At 38.9% G+C, this 22127-nt stretch overlaps 10 protein-coding genes across 10 annotated transcripts; 4 read left to right on the forward strand and 6 right to left on the reverse strand.

The window, feature by feature from the left end:
• Nucleotides 1-18: 18 nt before the first annotated feature.
• On the forward strand, nucleotides 19-4449 carry SNT2 (DNA-binding E3 ubiquitin-protein ligase SNT2; the record flags this gene model as incomplete). Its single annotated transcript, XM_002499190.1, has 1 exon — nucleotides 19-4449. The coding sequence occupies one exon, from the start codon at nucleotides 19-21 to the stop codon at nucleotides 4447-4449; it is 4431 nt and encodes a 1476-aa protein (XP_002499235.1).
• A 36-nt stretch (nucleotides 4450-4485) lies between these two features.
• LEA1 (U2 snRNP complex subunit LEA1) lies at nucleotides 4486-5190 on the reverse strand (the record flags this gene model as incomplete). The annotated part of the gene is made up of 1 exon (XM_002499191.1): nucleotides 4486-5190. One exon carries the CDS (start codon nucleotides 5188-5190, stop codon nucleotides 4486-4488), a length of 705 nt encoding a protein of 234 aa, XP_002499236.1.
• Nucleotides 5191-6304: 1114 nt separating this feature from the next.
• Nucleotides 6305-7933, forward strand: THI6 (bifunctional hydroxyethylthiazole kinase/thiamine-phosphate diphosphorylase; the record flags this gene model as incomplete). Its single annotated transcript, XM_002499192.1, has 1 exon — nucleotides 6305-7933. One exon carries the CDS (start codon nucleotides 6305-6307, stop codon nucleotides 7931-7933), a length of 1629 nt encoding a protein of 542 aa, XP_002499237.1.
• A 58-nt stretch (nucleotides 7934-7991) lies between these two features.
• On the reverse strand, nucleotides 7992-9002 carry CBP3 (Cbp3p; the record flags this gene model as incomplete). Its single annotated transcript, XM_002499193.1, has 1 exon — nucleotides 7992-9002. The coding sequence occupies one exon, from the start codon at nucleotides 9000-9002 to the stop codon at nucleotides 7992-7994; it is 1011 nt and encodes a 336-aa protein (XP_002499238.1).
• A 249-nt stretch (nucleotides 9003-9251) lies between these two features.
• ZYRO0E07260g (uncharacterized protein) lies at nucleotides 9252-12701 on the reverse strand (the record flags this gene model as incomplete). The annotated part of the gene is made up of 1 exon (XM_002499194.1): nucleotides 9252-12701. The coding sequence occupies one exon, from the start codon at nucleotides 12699-12701 to the stop codon at nucleotides 9252-9254; it is 3450 nt and encodes a 1149-aa protein (XP_002499239.1).
• A 749-nt stretch (nucleotides 12702-13450) lies between these two features.
• Nucleotides 13451-17050, forward strand: BMS1 (GTPase BMS1; the record flags this gene model as incomplete). Its single annotated transcript, XM_002499195.1, has 1 exon — nucleotides 13451-17050. The coding sequence occupies one exon, from the start codon at nucleotides 13451-13453 to the stop codon at nucleotides 17048-17050; it is 3600 nt and encodes a 1199-aa protein (XP_002499240.1).
• An 80-nt stretch (nucleotides 17051-17130) lies between these two features.
• Nucleotides 17131-17777, reverse strand: SAR1 (Arf family GTPase SAR1; the record flags this gene model as incomplete). The annotated part of the gene is made up of 2 exons (XM_002499196.1): nucleotides 17131-17675; nucleotides 17753-17777. 2 exons carry the CDS (start codon nucleotides 17775-17777, stop codon nucleotides 17131-17133), a joined length of 570 nt encoding a protein of 189 aa, XP_002499241.1.
• A 248-nt stretch (nucleotides 17778-18025) lies between these two features.
• ZYRO0E07326g (uncharacterized protein) lies at nucleotides 18026-19312 on the reverse strand (the record flags this gene model as incomplete). Its single annotated transcript, XM_002499197.1, has 1 exon — nucleotides 18026-19312. One exon carries the CDS (start codon nucleotides 19310-19312, stop codon nucleotides 18026-18028), a length of 1287 nt encoding a protein of 428 aa, XP_002499242.1.
• A 443-nt stretch (nucleotides 19313-19755) lies between these two features.
• Nucleotides 19756-20409, reverse strand: ZYRO0E07348g (60S ribosomal protein uL1; the record flags this gene model as incomplete). Its single annotated transcript, XM_002499198.1, has 1 exon — nucleotides 19756-20409. One exon carries the CDS (start codon nucleotides 20407-20409, stop codon nucleotides 19756-19758), a length of 654 nt encoding a protein of 217 aa, XP_002499243.1.
• Nucleotides 20410-21080: 671 nt separating this feature from the next.
• MRM2 (21S rRNA (uridine2791-2'-O) methyltransferase) lies at nucleotides 21081-22016 on the forward strand (the record flags this gene model as incomplete). The annotated part of the gene is made up of 1 exon (XM_002499199.1): nucleotides 21081-22016. The coding sequence occupies one exon, from the start codon at nucleotides 21081-21083 to the stop codon at nucleotides 22014-22016; it is 936 nt and encodes a 311-aa protein (XP_002499244.1).
• Nucleotides 22017-22127: the final 111 nt, after the last annotated feature.

A 22127-nucleotide genomic window follows, 5' to 3' on the forward strand; every position in this document is an offset into this window, starting at 1 on the left:
AGCTCTTAAAGACCTCTTATGACTGGTGGAGAGTTCTTAAGTCTGCCGAGACGGCGTACTACTGGCAAGAGTGTTAATTATAATGAGAAGGAAGCAGACGCTGAAATGGCTAAACGTATTGAGCAGTTAGAAGAGGCAAGAGCTTCTAATAAGTCTAGTAAACCTAAAAAAGGTAGAGGAGGTGGGATTGCCACAAATTGCAGTCCTAATAGTACGGATAAGATAAAGTATCAGAAATTTCTTAACGATAAATCGATTGGATGGAATTTCATACCATCAGTGCCTCCATTCTTTAGGAAAGCCAGTAGGTTCTCTACAATATTGGACTTAGAAAATGCATATGTGGATATTGAGGAACAATCATTATACAACCCTGATTCTGTACTGATAAAGGCCAATGATACTATTTATATGGTTTCAGAACCTCCAGGTGAACCATATTACATTGGAAGAGTGGTAGAATTTGTTAGTAAACCGGAATTTAGAACCATAATATCCAAAGCCTCTAAGGATGTGAAAAAATTTCCAGTCAAGTTTTTCCAAGTGAGAATGAATTGGTTTTATCGTTCAAGAGACATTCAAAATCGACTTAATAACGTGCAACCGCGCTTGATTTATGCATCGCTTCATCAAGATGTTTGCCCAATTGAGTCATATCGAGGTAAGTGTACAGTAGTGCACCAAAATGATATTAACACAGTTGCGGTTGACAAATTTGACTTTCTCACTAGATCAAATAATTTTTATTTTAGCCAACTTTTTGATCGTTACACAAGAAAGTACTATAAGGTTATTACCACAGATGACCTCTTGAAATTACAGAGTTTTTCACCTTTCTTGGTTGTATTGAATAGAAGATTTCGATACCTCTTTGTTGAAGAGAATTACCCATTGGAAGAAATAATTGAGAAGTACATCCTGAAGAAAGATGAAGGTGCCAAAAAAGATGACGAACTTTGGAGTGACCGCTGTAGCATATGCAGGGAATGGTGTAGTAAGTCTATGAGTTTAAAATGTGAGGAATGTACACAGGCTGTTCACCTATATTGCCTGGATACGCCTCTGGATAGAAAACCCAACAAGGGCGTTGTTTGGTTTTGCTTCAAATGTATCAAGAAGCAAGAAGGTTCCGAAGAGGCACTTAAAGAGCTGGAAAAAGATCAATTGGAGGAAAAAGAGTTTTTTGATTCCTCTAGACAGGTGCTAAACGAAGTAGCCCAAAAGGAGCTTCGAGAAGGTAATTTTTCAAGTAAAAATTGTTGTTGGTTTCAATATGCAGGTCAAACAATGGTTAATCATTTGAAGGATTTAATGTATGAACATTTATCTCTCCCGTATCCTATGAAATTCTCTAGAGTTGGATCCAGGTACCAATGGTCTGGTTGCAACAATGAGGAAGAATCTACTTCTCGATCGTATTCGCCTGATTTCCAGCAGGAAGAAAGAGGAACAGATACAACTAGTCAGTTGCTTTGGGATATGAAGAACTCAAAAACTAGTCCCGATGAAGTAGATAGATACGTGGAAAGGTGTAAAGCAGAATATCCGCCTAAATTGAATATGTTACCTGAAAGCTGTAATTTTCTAGATTTGGCGGTAACGACTCTTATGAAAAATGATTTTGATACTGAATTAGCATTCAAGAAATGTGGTGAGCTGGCCTCTCGAGAATCATTGCAAGAGCCTACGTTTACCCCTGAGGAAGTTAAACAATTTGAAGATGCGATAGCTGAATTTGGGAGTGAGCTGCACCCTGTCAGTGAACGTGTAAAAACCCAACCTTCGTCCATGATTGTTAGATATTACTACCACTGGAAGAAAACTCCGAATGGTAAAAGGATCTGGGGTAATTTCAAAGGACGTAAAAAAAATATTGGTAGAGAACAGTTACATGTTGAGAATCTTAATTCTATTGTCCAACGTGAGGAACGAAAATCTAAGAGGGATCGGAAACCAACCAAATTAGCTCTTGAATCTGAAAGTTATAAATCCCAGGAAGGTTGGAAGTACTTAGATGATTCTTCCTTTGAAACTGAGAATGCTCCATCATTGAAACCATGTTTTCAATGCATGTTTTGTGAAATAGACTACTCTCCCATGTGGTATAAAGTTACTGGAGGATCTGACGATGATTACATCAAGAAAAGAATGCAAACTGGAGTTAATGAAAAAACAGAGACGTCTGAAAAGAATCTACCCGTAACTAAGGGTTCTAAATCGAAGGATAAAGAAAACAAAGATAAAAAATTAGACGCCTTATGCATACGATGTGCACGTATTTGGAGAAGATATGGGGTGGAATGGCAACCTCCTTTGACAGTTTTAAAACGTCTGAATGGGCCAAGTGCTGCAAGTTTATATGCTACTTTGGAATTAGTATTCAACGAAACCAATAACAACGTTCTGAAATTGTCTTCTCAGCAAGCTCACAACAAGTGTTTAGAATGGGAACTCGTCCAGGATTCGGAACTAATCACCAGGCAACGAGGAGATATGATTAGTGTGCCTGAACGTTTAACTAAACTAAAGAAAAGTTCCATGGCGGCTCGCATGCAACTCTATAAAATGGTTAAGAGGCCATTTGACAAAGCCGCTTGGAGTAAAGATCGCATGCTTTCAGACCTGCAAAAATACTTGGAACAGCAGCAACCCAAGAAACCAAAAGTAATACCAACCATTAATAATATCGTGAATGATCCAAATGATATTGCACAGCAGGATCGACCTAGGGCTAATAAAACAGACACAACTAAAAAGAATGAATCAAGTAATAAAGTCGAGCCTAAAAAAGAACAAGTATTCGGTATCAGTGACGAGTTAAAACAAAACCTGTCCTCCAATGGAGATCTGCAAGTGCATGTTCCATTGAATGGAGGGGATTGCGGAAAAATTACACTCGATTCTGAAGCGAAGTATTTACAATTAGATGAAAAAATCTACGGTGAACTTAATTCTCGATTGGATCATTCTCGTAAAAGGTTTAATTCTGATGATTTAAGTCAAGGAAGTCACCAAAAAAAGAGGTTAAAATCTCATGATGGTTTACATTTCAGCAAGGATTTTAAAACTTGGAATAGTAAAAATATATCTGTTATCACAGATGAAAAGGATACTGCACGCATACTGAACATGTATCATCAATTAGATCCTTTCCAGTCGAATTTTTCTCACGAGCATCAACCTGAAAACGGATCAGAAGATTCTATGCCAATACAGAAGTCTGTCTCGATAGAAGGCAATTCGTTCCAATCTGATTTCGAAAAACCCAAAGATTTTTGTAATGTATGTGGAGAAAGCTTCGATCAAACTTTAGACGAAGAAATTAATTGTTATAGCTGTGGTTTGAGTGTTCATTATTACTGTTACGGTGTAAAAATACCCGCTGATGCTTCGCGGAAAAGGAAACTGAAATTTTATAAATGGTACTGTGATCCGTGCTCTAATGAAATTCATCCAATCGTTTCAACAAATTATAAGTGTGATCTCTGCTATGTCAAAAAGTTTGAAGATAGCCTTTGTAGGGGGCACCTTGATTGTCCAGATCCCAATGCCCTAAAATGCACTACATCTGGTTCCTGGTGTCATATCCTCTGTGCAGTTTTCAATCCCGACATAAAGTTTGGATGTGCCACTAACCTTCAACCAGTAATTAATGCTAATCATGTCATTGCAAAGAATATTGGGCAAGTTTGTTCTATTTGCAAACTTGAAGGGGGTGGGCCCATAAAGTGTTCTCTATGTTCAATAAAATTTCATATTACCTGTGCTAGGTCTACCCCTGGGTTTTATTTGAAAATGATGATGATTAAGAGTACAAATATTATAGAAGATAAAAAAATCATTCGTGGGATATACGATGAAGAGTATTCTATAACCCCTGTGGCATTATGTGGGAACCATCAAAGCGAGCTTCATGAAATAAAAGATTTCTATCCATTAAACTGGAAAATGGATGAGAACTCGAAGACTTTATTGCAGCTGTACTGTGAAAACTATAAGGAAAATCCTAGGATGAGTACAGTATCCACAAGATACCTAGAACAACAAAGTATCTGGGGAGAAAATTTATTTGACCATCTCGATGGGTTGGAACAAGGAAAAATGGCTCGTGAGCTGGCAATAAATTCGGAAAAGGATAAATTGATTAAAAACGAGGTTAAAATCTGCTCTAATTGCGGGACTGACAGGAGCATCTTTTGGTATGATCAAAATATCTGTCATGCTTGCCACATATCCCCAAAGTTAGGTAAGTTCAATGCGAATATGCCAACTCAAGATCAGGTAGGTCCACGTATTAGCAAAGAGGATGCGGCTAAAGTTCTTGATGTTCTCATGCCAATGGAGACTGTAGTCAAAAATGTGAAGGAAGAGAAAAAAGTGCCCAAGTCTTTGACTGCCAAAGGCTCTTCCAAAAAGACAAAATGGGTCAAAGAAACACCGGGGCCATGATAACTATGTTATCTCAATAATATCAATTTATATATTTCATACTCCACCGGAAAGTAATTTTTCTATTCTGGAAATTTCATCCAAGGATGTAGCATTGGCCAATTGTTCGTTGAGCTCTTTCTTTCTTTCTTCACTCATCTTACCAATTACCATGTGCATCATCTCCAGATCCTTATCTCTAGGCATGATGTCAGAATCTTTTTTCAAATCAATACTTCTATCTGACAATTCTACGCTCTTTGAATGCTTTCTTTCTTGATCACTCACACGACTATAGTCTAGTATCTGTAAGCTTGGTATAAGTCGAAGCACATATTCTCTGTAACCCTCTAAGTGAATAACTCTGTTACCTCTCAATTGAAGACTCCGTAGGGATTTTGGACAGTTTTGCAGCCCATTCAACTGTTCAAACGATACTATGTTATTGTTACAAATAACTAGATGGACTAGATGGCGTGGTAAGTAATCGCCATTTAATTGTGAGATTTGGTTTCTTGACAACAGTAAAGTGTGAATGTCCTTATTATCTCGTAAGTATGGGAACTCCGTCAATTCGTTATTTGTTAAATCTAATATTTGAACTGGATGAGGTAAATGTCTAAGGCTTATAGTCATTAGTTCTGAATCAGTTTCCAGTTGCATGTTTCTCAGAATTACGCACTTGTCTGTATTGAATCTACCATTAAAATGATCAACATAGTATGTAGGTGCATCGATCACCACACTTGGAGTAAATTTCATGGTCAAAGGGCTCGATCTCAGGCTATCTATAGTATTGAATTGTTATAATATCTTGCATTATCAACGGGCAATGCTCATGAATTTTTCAGGTATTAGGGTTCTTATGCGATGAGATTAGGGCTAGGGACATTGGAATATTGAGAATTCAATTGACAGAATACCACATAATGATTTGTATAACTTTGAAAGCCTTGTATTATTTATTTAGTATGCTTCACCTCATCAGCAGCACTTACCGCATGTGTTCCCGTATGTGTTCCCGTATGTGTTCCTTGCATATATCTGAGTCATACAATTGGTACTTAATATAAAGCAACTGGAGAACTTTATATTTAAGGAGTAAATCACCAACAATTGTTATAGATTAAACTTGGACAGTCTCAAAAGCATATGCTCTAATATTTCCTTGGCCTGTACCTCATGAGCACTAATTTCTTGTAGAGTAAAATGTAAATCATACTAATTCTTTTGCAAGACTTCAAATTATAGACGCTGCTCTGAAAGGCGGTGGTACTACCGCAGTTGTTCGTAAATCTTTAGTGGTTAGGTTTATTTTCGAGTTTTTGGATGGGATTAAAGTTGAGCTTATTAGAATGACGTTTGATGGACTATTGAGTTATTTAGGCAAATTGTAGATGCATCAAAGTAGTTGATAGTTATTGAATCCATGTTTGAATGGTAAGCCAAGAAGTTCTATAAATCTTCAGAGGTTCACTATATTTTGAACGCTAGAAAGGTAACTATTTTGGAATTGCAGTAGCCTCACACATACGCCCCAACCGCCAACTTACCTTATTCTTCTGTGAGCAGCAGGAAGCACCAAGAAGATAATCTAAGATCAATTGCTGAAGTAGTAAGGTTTTATCTAAGTAGAAACCCGAACATTTAGCCGCCGATAGTTTATATGCTTTCATAGGGCATACTTTCGGGGCTTTATTCTTTATGTCTTTAAGCAGCGAATTCCAACATGCACCTAAGAGAACAAGGATTATTGAGTCAAATTATGGGATACCAATGAAAAGAATATAAATAACCCTACTCTGACAATTGATTCTTCCTCAAATATGCCAAAGAAATAAGACAGGAATTGCAATTGAGTTTGATCGGATTCAAAATGGTGTTTGCGAAAGATGAGGTGGATTATTCCCTGTACCTAGTGACAGATTCTACTATGCTCCCTGAAGGGACGACACTTTATTCACAGGTGGAAAATGCTCTAGAGAATGGTGTAAGTCTTGTCCAATTGCGTGAGAAAAACGTTGATACAAAGAAATTCATTGAAGAAGCTATTGAGATTCAAAAACTATGTAAAAAGTTTGAGGTCCCGCTGATCATTAACGATCGTATTGATGTGGCTTTAGCAATTGATGCTGATGGTGTTCATGTCGGTCAGGATGATATGCCAATCCCTATGGTTCGTAAACTGGTTGGCCCTGATAAAATCATTGGTTGGAGTGTTGGATACACTCATGAAGTTGAGCAATTGGCTCAATGGGGGCCAGACTATGTCGATTATATTGGGATTGGAATGGTATTCCCCACAAATACCAAGAAGAATGCAAAAAAGTCACCAATGGGACCCCGTGGTGTCGCTAGAATTCTAGATGCTCTAGAAAATAATAATGTGGATTGGTGCAGGACTGTTGCCATTGGTGGGTTACATCCAGATAATATTAGCAGAGTGCTGTACCAATGCAATTCTCTGAGTGGTCAGAGATCAATAGATGGTATCTCTGTGGTGAGTGATATTATGGCGGCTAAGGATGCAGGTGCGGCTACTAAAAATTTACGGGATATTCTTGACAAAGGTTATTACTCGTTTGTGAATCTTCAACTGTCCATCAAGACAATTTATGACCTCGATTTTAGCTCTCATACCAAACGTTTCTTGGAGCAGGTTGCTAAAAACAGACCTCTTGTACAACACATTACCAATAAGGTTCATCAAAATTTTGGTGCAAATGTAACATTAGCAATTGGATCTTCCCCCATTATGTCAGAGATTAAAGAAGAGGCGAATGACTTGGCACATATTCCTCATGCCGCATTGCTTGTGAACACCGGTTCTGTGGCACCATTGGAGGTTGTAAAGACCGCCATTCAAGCTTACAACGATGTTAAAAGACCTATTGTCTTTGATCCAGTCGGTTACAGTGCAACCACAACTAGAATAGTTCTGAATGACACTTTACTAGCCTCTGGTCAATTTACTTGTATCAAGGGTAACACTGGTGAAATTTTATCTTTAGCTGGTTTCTCAGGGAAGATGAGGGGTGTTGACGCACATGAGGGAGATTTTGATAAGAATCTTTTAGCGCAAGCGACTCGTGAGGTTGCATTTAGGTTTAGAACTATTGCTGTTTGCACGGGAGAATTGGATTTCATAGCTGATGGAACATTGGGTGGCACGTATTCTCTATCCGATGGTACTAAGGATCGGGTACTCAAGGATCTTCCCTGTGTTGTCGTGAGTAACGGTCCAATTCCTTTAATGGGCGATATCACTGCCAGTGGATGTTCTTTGGGTTCAACTATTGCATCACTTCTCGGCGGTGCAAATAGTGACGAGAATCCATTTGAACTGGTAGTTGCCGCCGTGGAGCTTTACAAAGAGGCTGGGAGATTGGCTTCGTTGTCCAGTGAGGGTTCAGGTAGCTTTCACGTACAATTAATCGATAAATTGTACAACTGCTTCCGCAGTAACCCAAGGACTTGGGCGCCCAAAGTTGAAACTTTGAATTGAAATTATTTTATCTAATCTATTTACAGAAAATGTACAAGATCGCTTTACCTCTCCATGATTAGTTTTTGTAGGATAGCCGACTTCTGTCACTTGGCAGAATTTTTGGATCATTATCGATGGATTCGTATTTCTCAATAGTCTTCTGCTTCAACTGTGCTTCCTGTTCAGCGGTCAACCTTTCAACGGTTTCATCAGGTGGTACAAATTTGAAAGAACCAACAGCGAAATCTCTGTCAGACATTCTGCTCAAAACGTAAAGTTGAGAGCGAACGTATCTAACCATGGCTTCCAAATGGACCATGTCGATGTTTTTTCTACCACCAAACAAATTTCTCCAAAGGGCGGCAGCCAAAGTAGCATCATCCGTATAGAAACCTTCGTCATAAGCAAAAACAGCACCGCGCAACTGAGTGTTAAAATCTTTCAGGTATTGATCCACAATTCTACCCGTGGTGACATTCATCTCATCGAATAATCTAGCTTCAATGTCTGTAAAGGTTCTATCCACCAATTTCTGTTGATAATTCCTACCGTATTTGAAAGGCATTGCACGCATACGAACAAAAAGCAGCCATTCGTGTAATATGGTAATTTGGAACCACTGTGAGAAAGTACGTGGCAGTTTTAAATCTTGATAGAAAAATTTGGCGGTCTCAGATAACTTTTCACCCTCGTATTGCAATGCAACATTTTTACAAAGTGCGTAGTAATATGAACCTGCTACTGGACCTGATCTAACTTTATCCATATCCAAATTTAACGTCCTAATGACCAATTCACCAAAAGCTTCTTTCCATTTAGGTAGTTGGTAATCTTTGGATTCGTATTTAGAATCTGATAACAGTGTCTTCTTCTTACCGGGTCTTACGGGGGCATAGTTCGTAAAATCGATTGGTTTAGAGTTTAAATGAGACTGTCTAGCAAGATCTTCTGGTGATTTCAGTTCTTCGGGTTTAGGATTCTTTTCATTCAATAGTCTCGAAGATTGATGCAGCAGAGCTCTGCTTCTTAAGGGAATTGATCTTGCTTGATTCAATACACCATTGCGAGCTAACACAATCTGAATCATCTTTGCGAAGTACTCACTCTCTTGATAACTAGACGTCTGATAGACCCCGGATTACAACGCTATAAAATCTTTCAGCTTGGTGATATTTTTCATGTTGACCTTAAAGATAGGTTTTAAAATACACGTGATCATTTCGAACTCCTTATACAAAATATTACTATAACGATTTTCTGAAATTACAAAAGGGAGCTGCTTGATTGCCTATCCTTCTATTTTATTATTGGCTTTTATGTCTGTGTCCTTGTGGTTTTAGTTGGTTGCGGTGGCAGCGGTTGTCCTTGAAGTCTGGTCCATGATTTCTTTTAATTTAGCATCTACTGTTTCTACAATTTTGATCTTTTGCTTACCCGAGGCATTCTTGCGTAAAGCGGTACCCAGGATCTTGGTAGAGAGTTGGTTCTTCCAGCTTATGGTGTCTTCCATCGCAACGAAATGTCTGTGATTGAGAAGGTCGGTTAAGATTTCTGCCTGCTTATTGAGCTTATCGTTACGAATGCTCTTGAGACGCTTCTTCTTAGCACGAGCTTGAAGTTTCCCACCGCCTGAACTTGTCGTATCGCCATCAGCGGCAGTGGCAGCTTGTCTCTTTGCTAATAGTTCATCTCTACGATCCTCGAGTTCTTGAATCGAATTGAGAATCTTTCTAGTCTTTGAGGAATCGTCTAATTTCATAATCTTTTCGGCAATTTCTTCTAGCTCCTCTTCATCTCTTTCTCCTTCATCTTTTTCTCCTTCCTCCTCCTCATCTTCTTGTTGTTCCTCGTTGTTTCTCTCATTGTTTTCAGCATCATCGTTATTACCATTGATATTGTTATTTGCCTCCTTCGCTGGTGCATCAAAATTTAGTTCTTCTTCTGTAAATTCGTATTCTTGCAACTCTTTAAATAATCTCTCCTCTTCTTCATCATAGACAAATAGGTGAAGCACTTTGTCACGTATGGAATAAACGATATCCAAAGTGTCTTCCATCGTCTTAAACTGTTTCAAAAGATCATGCTCCCTACGACCCCAGTTGTCGAACCAATCAATTAACCTCCTCACGTCTTCCACTCTGTCCACAGAGTACCATTGATCCTCTGAGAGTAATAGACAATCGGGGGTCTCGTCGATGATCTTCTTTTGAATAGAATTCAATTCGATCAAGGAATTTACGATACCATTACAATCACATATTTCAACTTCGTTACCGCCTTCCACATATCTGTAGGATCCTTCAGGTGTTTTATAAACGTGGAAAACTTCCTTAGTGGCATATGCTTTACCATGTTCTTCGGCAAGTTTCTTCCACTGGTTCAATTCATCATTCGATATTTGTAAGAAAAATTCTGCTGCGTCAGCTGCGGGGCCTTGTATCCATAACCTTCCTGAATGATAACTTAAATCTTCGGTATTTTCCACATTGCCTAGAGGAACACCGCATAGATCCATCCAATAGTATCTATTACCGTACCTGTCAAGTCCCAATGTTCTCAATCGTTGTAAATCGTTTTCCATCAATTTTTTATCCAAGAAATTTTTATCCTTTTGAAGTCGTTCTAGTTTTTCCATTTGAACTGCGATCCTTGCCTTGTGGCTCTCAATTGCAGGTTCGTCCCCGGTTCCGGCCTGTTCCAAAGCCTGCAGGTCCACATTTAGCAAGTTAAGATAGGAAGTTTCAGCTTTGAGATCTTTGGCAAACCTGAATCTTTCACTACGTATTTGACCGCAAAGGTCCATTGATTCCTCCACAGCCGTTTTGATATCGGCAGAAAAATTGGAAAGTAAATCTACTAGAATCCAAATGCAGTTTAATTTTTCTTCCAAAGACAATTGGAAACAAAAATTTCTCCAAAGTTGTTTGGGCAATTGTGTGGCAGATATGTCTGAAGGTACTAATTTCTCCACCAATACCCGAATCACGTCGGTGTACAATGGAATATGCATACAATCTTGGAAGATACCCAGTAGTATTAAAGTCCAATAGTGGTTATTAAACTGTCTCTTTGATAAACGTTCTGCCCAACCGACATTACGATAATTTAGACACTTTTCTAAAGTATCATTAATATCATCAAACTCGCTTTCTGCATCGTCTCCATCACCACTACCATCGCCCTGTTTATCCGTTTTAGAATTTTCTTGACCGTTAATATCATTGTTGTCTAGCCATTCTTCCATCACCAAAGATGTCCAATCACCATCTTCATTAATGAAAAGACGTAGTAAAGCACTTATGCATTCAATTAGAAGCCCACAACCGTTGTGATTAACGTTGTCGATAACTTCGTCGGACGCTGGATCATCTTTGGCGATGTAATGACGAACTCTTTCCGTGTCCCTCTGCTTTATAAATTCACGTATTTTTGGATTTCGTTGCCAGTCACTTTCATTTTCTGCGAACGAAGATTCACCGTGTTGATCTAAGAGCTCCACGTATACTATTTCACCTTTCAATTCACTTGGATCGGTGCATTTTAAAGATGTTATCAATTGGTCCAAATTGAAATATGACAGACACATTTTGGGGGCAAAAGTACTTAAAAACTGGAACACCTGTAAAAGTTTTTGGGTCTCGCGGAATGGCTTGAAAGATGAATTGTTCCTGTTAACTGGTACACTTTCCAAAAGGTTATTGTAATGGTATAAATTTTCAAAAACATGCGGAGGTCCCTGATATGGTAACACTAGATCTTCTACAATGCTTGTAATGACATTCACTTGAGCAGTATTTTCTTGTGCCAAAGAATCCTCTCTTTCCTCTTCAGCTGTCCTTTTCCTTTTAGATGATGCTTCTTCTTCATGTTTGAGCCTTTGCTCCTCTTCAATTCTTTTATTTTCCTCTTCTTCACCTTGTAAATACTCAACTTCATCTTCTCTTTTACGCTTACCCTTGGAAGCATCTTGCTTCACTACGGGTTCCTCGTCCTTGTATTTCAACATCTCAGGAGGCCAATCCATAGTTAAACCATACATCGGCAGATATTCTTCCTTGACTGCCCAAGGTGCCCCCATCTTCGTGGAAGCTCTTCTCAAAGTAATCTTACAAAAGCATTTAATAAGGTGTTTGGTAAATGTTGTACGATCCCTGTATAGTTGTGATTGATCAGCAATTAATGATTTACTGCCTTGGGTTTCTTCTATAAGCATGTATTTGGAATGAGCAGGTGTGATAACTTCTCCCGTGTTTGGATCCTTTGATGCATTGAATTGAGCCTTTTCTTTGATGATATAAGGTCTTTGATATTGAATATGTGTAGAATCACCATTCTCCTTGTTAGCCCCATCATCAGGTTGCGGAGAAGGTTGAGATGGAGTTGCTGATAGTTCCTTATTGTTCTTGCGCAGATATACAACTTCACCGGGGAAGAAATCATTTTTAAACTTTGCGTAAACTTGCTCCACTAGAGCATCTAATCTCTTAATTCCGTTAAAATGCAAAAATCTAGAAACCGGCTCTCTCAATTTTAATGGGAATCTTTCTTCAACATATCTAAACTCTGTCTCTTCGCTGTCCAATGCTTGGAAAAACGTTAAGCATGAAGTTCCAGTAATCTCACAAGTGAAATGGTGACGAGTGTAGAAATCCAATCTTTCCAAATATTCTTCATACGTAATGAACCATTCACCAGTCTCGTCAATATGCCAAACGTAAATGTTCAAATCTGTCGGTAAAGGCCTGGGATCAGGTAGCATTATCGGTTTTCTCTTGTACAACACCATCTTAATTGTATTATTATTATTATTGTTATTGTTATTATTCAAAAGTACCGAAAAAGATGGTAACGATATAATAAGTCAGATCAATCAATTTTCCTTAAAGCTTAACACTCTATATGTGATCTATGTCAATTTCCACATCCAATCTCATCCGAGGATCCAACTACCTTGTGTATCTACCTATTCAATTACGTGAAAGAGAAAGTTTATTTTCCTTCGGTTCTTCCTTTTTTTCTATATACATATATATATATATATATCTGTATATATGAATGTATATACAGATATTTAAAAAAAAAAAAAAAAATTCCAGTAAAAGAGGGCACCAATAATAAAAATTAAGAACTGGCGAAATACCACTGACAATTATTGTACTATTTTTTACAATTTTGTGTTAAATTCCCGAAATTTTTCACTACTTGGACTCTTGATCTCGAAAGAAATGGCTCTACCACTATCTTAGCTTGAAAATTACACTTAAACTGGCTTCAAAATACCGAATTCTCCCCTCTTAGCAACAAAACTCGTCGATTGATCCTTATTATGCACTGTCTGTACCTTTGATTCTCTACACAGTAACAATTATTAGGGCTTCATCGCTACTTTTTTAGGGCTTTGTAATATTTCAATATGAAAAATTTTCCTCATCTCATCTCATCTCATCTCATCTCATCGAAAAAGTGACAATATTATAATCAGATATTGCAACTGTAGAACTGCTTGAAGCCTTCTCCCAGTGACATTAGACCAAGATGTCGACGATGGAACAGTCTAATAAGGAGCATCGTCAAAGAAAGGAGAAGAATACGGCAAAGAAGAAGCTGCATACGCAGGGTCATAATGCTAAGGCCTTCGCAGTTGCCGCTCCTGGTAAGATGGCTAGGACCATGCAGAGGTCCAGCGATGTGAATGAGAGGAAATTGCACGTCCCCATGGTAGATCGTACACCTGAAGATGACCCCCCACCAGTTATCGTAGCCGTTGTAGGGCCTCCTGGTACTGGTAAAACTGTTCTAATCAGATCGTTAGTTAGGAGACTTACTAAGACCGCATTGAGTGAGCTGAACGGTCCTATCACAGTTGTTTCCGGTAAACGTAGAAGGCTAACGTTTATAGAGTGTCCAGCGGATGATTTAAATGCGATGATGGATTTGGCTAAGATTGCAGATTTAGTATTAATGATGATAGACGGTAATTTTGGGTTTGAGATGGAAACGATGGAATTTCTGAATATCGCTCAGCAACATGGTATGCCTCGTGTGCTTGGTGTTGTAACCCATTTGGATCTTTTCAAATCGCAGTCTACTATGAGAGCTGCTAAGAAAAGATTAAAGCATAGATTTTGGACTGAAGTTTATCAAGGTGCTAAACTTTTCTACTTATCAGGTGTGGTTAACGGTAGGTACCCAGACCGTGAAATATTGAATTTGTCCAGATTTATTTCAGTTATGAAATTTAGACCTTTGAAATGGAGGAATGAGCATCCATATATGTTAGCAGACCGTATAACGGATTTAACCCACCCTGAAATAATCCACTCTCAAGGTACAAAAGTGGATCGTAAAGTTGCATTATATGGATATTTGCATGGTACAGCCCTGCCGGCAGACCCAGGTACTAAGGTTCACATTGCAGGTGTAGGTGATTTATCAATAGGGCAAGTGGAGAAATTGCCAGATCCATGTCCTACACCTTACTATCAACAGAAGATTGATGAATACGAAAGGGAGAAATTGAAAAGTGAAGGTGGTACAACTGGAACTACAACTAGAAGGCGTAAGAGATTGGACGACAAGGATAAGTTGATTTATGCCCCCATGTCTGATGTAGGCGGTGTGTTAATGGATAAAGACGCAGTCTATATTGATGTCGGTAAGAAGAATGAAGGCCCTAGTTTTGTACCAGGTCAAGAGAAAGGTGAAGGTGAAAGGCTCGTTACAAGTCTACAATCAGCGGATAAAAATTACGCGGAGAGATTCGACGGTGTTGGATTACAGCTTTTCTCAAATGGTACTGAATACCATGCGCCGGAAGAGGGTTCTAGCGATGAAGATGCTGATGCTGATGAGTCTGACAAAGAAGTTGCGGACAGCGGTAGATCATCTTTGAGACATGCTAAGACACATGGTAAATCCGTCCAAGATGTAGATAGAGAAGTGGACGAATTACCAAGTGATGAGGATGAGGAAGATATGGAAGAAGGTTCAGAGGATGAAATGCCAAAATCTAGATTGGAAGAAATCGATTTCGATCGTGATTTAGAAGGTGATGGACATAGTGAAAAATTGGCCATGGAATCAGATTCGGAATTCGAGTTAAGTGAACCTGAAGGCGAAAGCTGGGAAGTTTCTACCGCTAGTAAACTCAAGGGAAGTCAGAATCGTCGGAGGAAGTGGGATATTGGTAAATTGATCTACATGGATAATATTCCACCAAGAGAGTGTTTAAAAAGATGGAGAAATGAAGATGTAGGTGACGAAGAAGAAGAAGGAAGCGATATCGAACAAGACGAAGGTGAAGGTTTCTTCAAGAAGAACGATGGTTCTTTTTCCAAGGCGCATGATTATGAAGGTGATCTAGAAAGGTTTTCTCCATATTTTGACAAGATTGAAAAATTGATGGAAAAATGGTCCTCTCTCGACTCTTTGAAAGATAGATTCATTGGTGTACCTAAGCCAGAGGACTCAAAAGAGGATGGAGTTTCTGATGAAGAGGGTAAAGATGAAGAAGTCTATGGAGATTTTGAAGACTTGGAAGGTCAAGAAGAACAACCATCTGAAAGTGATGGAGATGAAGGAGAACATGACAGTGAAGAAGACAGCGAGGACAATGAGTCTCAGGGTGGAGATCCTTCAGAAAACGAAAGCGAAGATTCATTTGCTGATTTTGAAAAGGAAGAGCAGAAAGATAATGGAGGTCAAAACAACAATCTTTCCGTTGAAGAAGAGCGTCAGCAAAATATGGCTAAGAAGGAGAAGCTGCGTTTTCAATTTGAAATGGAAGAAGGTGACAACTTCAAAGAGGATGATCCAGAGAATGAATATGACACCTGGTATGAGCTTCAAAAGGCTAAAATTGCTAAGCAATTAGAGATTAACAATGCGGAATTGGAGAACATGCCAGTTGAACAACGTCACAGGTTTGAAGGTTATAAGGCTGGTTCTTACGTTAGGATTGTATTCGAAAATGTACCAATGGAATTCATCGAGAATTTCGATTCGAGAGTCCCTATCATCATGGGTGGCTTGCTACCTACGGAATTGAAATTTGGCATTATTAACGCCAGAATTAGAAGACACCGTTGGCACAGAAAGATCTTAAAAACTAATGATCCATTAGTCTTGTCCCTGGGCTGGAGAAGATTCCAAACTTTACCCGTTTACACGACGACGGACTCGAGAACAAGAAATAGAATGTTAAAGTATACTCCAGAACATACTTACTGTTTCGCCAGTTTCTATGGACCCCTCTGCTCTCCTAATACACCTTTCTGTGGTGTTCAAGTGGTCGCCAACAGTGAAACTGGAGGTGGTTTTAGAATCGCTGCCACTGGTATGGTTGAGGAAATTGATGCCAATGTAGAAATTGTGAAGAAATTAAAACTTGTTGGTTTCCCAAGTAAAGTATTCAAGAATACTGCTTTCATCAAGGACATGTTTTCCAGTGCCATGGAAATTGCCCGGTTCGAAGGTGCCCAGATCAAGACCGTCTCTGGTATTCGTGGTGAGATCAAAAGGGCACTGTCTAAGCCAGAAGGTCATTTTAGAGCTACTTTCGAAGATAAAATTCTCATGAGTGATATTGTGATTTTAAGATCATGGTATCCCGTTCATGTTAAGAGGTTTTACAATCCAGTGACTTCGTTATTATTGAAATCAAAGAATGAATGGAAGGGTATGAGACTCACTGGTAAGATTAGAGCCGATCAAGGAATTGAAACACCAGCTAACCCAGATAGTAATTACCAGAAAGTGGAACGTGTAGAGAGGAAATTTAATGGTCTCAAGGTGCCTAAGGCAATTCAAAAGGACTTACCTTTCAAGTCTCAAGTTCATCAAATGAAGCCGCAAAAGAAGAAAACTTACATGGCTAAAAGAGCTGTGGTTCTCGGTGGAGAAGAAAAGAAGGCACGTACATTGATGCAACAGGTTTACACGCTCTCGAGAAGTAAAGATGAAAAGAAGAAGGCCAAGAAACAGGATGAACGTAAGGAAAGGTTGAAAAGATTGGCTAAAGCTGAAGAAGAAAAAGTCCAAAGAGACAAGAGGAAGAAGAAAGAGTATTTCACAACTCAAGGTAAGAAAAGATCTGGTGGAGAAACTGAAGGCGGTAGTTCAAAGAAGAGGAAATAATAACAGTGAATGTATATATATGTGCATATATCAAAGATAGAAAAAATAAAAATATGATTTACTTCTTTCGTTAAATTATATTAGATGTACTGGGATAACCATTGGAATGCATCAGCGTAACCGTCTCTCATAACGACGGAACACATAAACACTTCCACAGGTCTTTGGCCTTCGACTCTGACATCACCAGTAGTGCTCATCAATCCTAGGGCAGAACGCAATTCTGCTTCAGAAACAGCATTTGCTGAATCGATCTTGTTACCCAAAATGACGAATGGAACGTTTCTTAATTCTGCAATGTTGAAAAGAGCATCTAATTCAACACGAGCTTCGCCAAATCTTTCAGGATCAGCTGCATCCACTAGGAAAACAATACCATTCACTTCTGGGAAATAGTCTTTCCATAGACGACGTGCTTGAACGTGACCACCAAGATCGAAAGTCGTGAATTTGACGTTACCAATGGCTAATTCTTCAGAGGTTGGGTGCCATGTAGGTTGTAAAGTTGCCAATCTGTCATTTTTCAACATATGCAATAAAGTGGTCTTACCAGCATTATCCAAACCTAAAAACAAAAGTTTACCATGTTTGTTCCAAAGACCAAGAGAGGCCAAAACGTCTCTAACTGTATAATCACGATCCCATGTTAGTACTCAGTCAAAGCGATCAAAATAACTTCTTTTTTTTAGACTAGCTACATACACCACCCTAGCAAATCCCAAGCCATATCTTCTATTGATGGAAAACTGACTTAACGGCCAATTCTTGATAGAGAATATGTATTACCGGTTCATAATATGAACACGAAAGTCTATATAATTTTGTTGATCAGGATGCCGCAAGACTTTGGAAAAAAAAAATTATGGAAGAATATAATCACGTGGGAGATTGGTATGGGGAGGGTAACACGTCGGAGTTGATACAGAGTAAGATCAATAGTATATTAACAGAATATTAAGAATAAATCGGATCAGATCAAGACTGGTTGGATTCGCAAGCCACAAGTTCATCTTTAATCTTGGCGGTAGCTGCTAGTCTTTCTCTTGTGACCATAAATTGTTCGTCTTTTAAGCAAGTCACTAGAGATATTTCTAGTCTGCTGAGAAGTCTCTTCGAAATTCCACAAACTTTGGAAAAATACTGGTGAGAATGTACATGGTCCTCCATTATTTTGGTGGCAATACGAACGCAGGCAATTACTAAACGATGAATCTGTGAATCTTGCAACCGGTGCCTCAGACATAGTTCACCATTATTATCATTTCTCATTAGACATAACGTTTGTAGGAGAAAGGCAGATGCCAAAAACACTGCTGGACTGTAGGTACATTTGGTTTGAATCCTTGTGATAAATTCTTGATAGGTTACCGTTGGCATGCTTTTCATAGAGAACTGATTAAAATCCCAATCACGAGGATTTGGAACATCTTGTTGATCTTGTGCTTGGGACATGTGCAATATGCAATTGATGGTATTTTGAAAAATTTCGATAGCCTGTGAAGTTTCCATGGTCTCGCAATTTGTGATTGAAGAGATATTATCCTCATTTTCAGTCGTTTCCTTCTCTCCTTCCCGTTCATTGGCTCTTCGTACGTGCTGCAGAATCTGTTCGAATGACGGTATTCTTAGTTCATCTCTCCCAGAGTCCTGTGATAAGGGTGTCTTTTCCCAAGCTCGTTCAGAATCGGAAGATATACCGCTAACACTACTATTCAGGTTGATCTTGTCTTCGTCCATTTCGCTTTCACTCAGTTCAAAATTTGAGACTGACCCAGAAGCCGTGGTTGCTGTGGTTGCTAGTGTCGTTTCACTACCGATTGATTTGTAGGGCATACCATCACTATCCATTAATTCTGATCTAAACATGTCGATTTTCTCCAAATTTAGGGCCAGGTATTCATTAACCCGATTAGCATACTGTAATAGCTCTTCTACGTTTTTCTTACCCTTTGGGGAGTCTGATTGGCTTCTATTTCTACCGTCTTCATCACCATTGTTGTTTCTGTCATTGTCAAACCTAACCCTTTTATTAATACCGCTATTGCCACGACGAAATGATCTCCAGTCGTCGTTTAAAGCTGAGAAATTGTTAAAACGGTAAGGACTAGCTCTAATCGGTAGCTCAAAAGAATTCTCAACGTCATCATCATCCAAATCGTTAATCGCAAATCCATCTTCATCATCCTCTTCAATATCGCTGGCCTCAGATAATCCATCTGGGACGAATCCCGGCCGCTGAATCTTCTCGAAATTAAGTTCCATACTTGTTTAAATGGGGTATTCTTGTCCCTTTCCTTCCTTCTGTTCTGTATTGTGCTAGTTTATCTACCTTATGCTCTCGGTTTCTCCTGCAATATTTTGTCAATATTGGAAAAATTGGTTACTGCTATATACTAATGCTATAGTAATAAGCAGTAGAGAAGAGGGAGACGGCCAAAATGGCAGCCAATGGAATTGGTCTACTTCAAAGATTTACTGAGAGGAGTAGTGAAATTCCCATGTCTTAAGCTAGTTTTCCGATAATAAATGTAACTACCCTTGGCAATTCGGCCGTTCTTGTTACGTATAAACACGACAATCAACGATTCCCCTGCCGAATGCCAAGATGATAAACAGCACAAGACTGCGGGGGAGATCTGCAATTCTGATTTGTACCAGATTCTCTAGAATTTTCACTTTATCTTACAAATATAGTATAAATGTGCTTAGTACAATCTGAAAGATGGACCCATAGTGGACTTGATCACTAGGGAACCAACGTTTTGCCAGTGCTTCTTTAGCAAGGAAACCAAGAAGTTAACGGCCATCAAGATTTGGTTGACCAAAGAGTCTTCGTTCATTTCGACGTTACCGACGGCAACAGCCAAACACAAAACCTTCTTCAATTGGAACTTGATGGTAGATCTAACATCGGTAACCTTACTGTACAAGTCATCGGTGTGAGAAACTGGAGTTGGGAACTTACCAGCCTTGGACAATTGAGGACCCAAAAGTCTTGGGACTTGCTTGATCAAAACTTCAGAAGCGACGAAAGCAGAGTATTTCTTAGCCAACTTCTTAATCAACTTCTTGTTCTTGTTCAACTTCTTCAAGTCTTCAACAGACATGGCATCAACACCGCAAGACTTAGCTCTGTCGACATCGAAAGCATCACCGAAGATACAGATGGACAAGTTTGGTCTTGGACATTCTGGCAACTTCAAAGTACCGGAGAAACGCTTGTCTCTTTGAGGGTCGTAGTTCTTCAAACCGACTTGCAATTCAACGGTTTCCAAGAAGTTTCTCTTCTTGGTTTCAGTGGAGTACTTCAACAACTCCTTGACGTTGTCTCTAATAATAGCAGAGTTAATCTTAGACATGGCTAACTATTAGAATATCCTTCAAAGTCTTCCAAAAAGATTTGGTGTTCCGTGGGGCTTGCGACTTCTAGAGATACCTGGAGATATAGGAAACAACCACTTCAAAAGATGCGTATGAACAAGCGACACTAGGTTGATAAACTTTTAAAAGAGATGCTCATCGTTGAAAACTTTCGTGTGACTGTTTTGCGTCGTTTGCGTCGGTCTTTTCTTTGAACTTTGAAAAAAAAAAAAAATCAAAAAACATTACACCGAGGTGTATGGGTCTTAACATACACAGTGAATATACAGCATTAAGAGGCATCTCATCTTAACGTAAGCTAGCGAGTTAAATCCTCGGTATCTCAGTTTGATGTTTCAATAGCGGTTAAGTATGGGGATGTCGCAAGACCATGTGCATATCACGTGATTTTGGCGGCTATCTAGATTGTTTGTATTTCTGCGGCACAAGAAGTATAACCCTTCTTTCCTCACATCTTGAAAGCTGTAGATATTCTCTGAGACCCCTTGTTGTTGTTTGACTGCTTAGATGTCCCGTTACTATGGGAGTTACATTATGAAAAAAAAAAATAAAATCAAGCTCATCGCTTACTTATATGTAAAGTGCTGGTTGAAGTAGTACGAGTTAAAGGGGAAAATTGTCCAGAACGTGTCCATTTAGATCTTCGAGGATGCTCTCCATCCATTCATTACGATTAAATTTGTGCTTTCGAGGAGTTTCACGACCTCTTGGTCATTTTAGGTTTAATTCTCAGGGTAGATGGCTAGATAGACAATCCAATGATCATTATACAAAGGAAGCTAAAGTGCAAGGACTGCGATCTAGAGCAGCCTTCAAATTAATGGAACTCGATGATAAATTCCATCTTTTCCAGGGGGATAAACATAAACATCAAAGAGTTTTAGATCTAGGTTTTGCTCCAGGTGCATGGTCTCAGGTTGCTCAAAGACGTATTGGACCTAATGGTATGGTTTTAGGAGTTGATATTCTCCCGTGTGAGCCCCCTAAAGGTGTACATTCCATCCAAGCCAATATACTCTCGAGGAAGACTCATGAATTGATAAGACTCTATTTCTCTAGACATTTCCAATTGTACAAATCTGATCATCTTCATGAGCATCACGGATATTTTCAACATAGATTAGAGGAACAATTGGGTCTTATTAAAAACACGGATGCGTACGATGAGATCTTTGATGTTGGATTATCCTCAGGTAAAGTGGACAGGTTCCCTATTGATACCATTATTAGTGATATGTATGAATGTTGGCCCCAGATAACTGGATATTGGAATAATCTTACTAATGCAGCTTATTACAGGATGGCAAATACATCAGGTGTTGCCATAAGGGATCATTATCAGTCAATCGATTTGGCAGATGCGGCTCTAGTGACGGCAATTGATTTGCTAAGACCTAGGGGAAATTTTGTTTGCAAGCTTTACACCGGTAAAGAGGATAAATTATTTGAGAAGAGATTAAGAAAAGTGTTCCAACGTGTTAATAGATTCAAACCAGCTTCATCTAGAGGTGAATCTAAAGAACTATATTTCATTGGACTTGGTAAGAAAGATCCTATCGATAAGCTGGATGTCTTTTCGGTGTGATTTTTTTTTTCTGATTTTCTTGTTTTTACAGTTTTCTATGGGTTTAGAAAGAGATATAAACGTATGTGAGTGACATTTGTATTATGATTGATTGGCAAATCTTTATCTACA

This window comes from Zygosaccharomyces rouxii (assembly GCF_000026365.1).
Source record: "Zygosaccharomyces rouxii strain CBS732 chromosome E complete sequence".
Taxonomy (NCBI): Eukaryota; Fungi; Ascomycota; class Saccharomycetes; order Saccharomycetales; family Saccharomycetaceae; genus Zygosaccharomyces; species Zygosaccharomyces rouxii.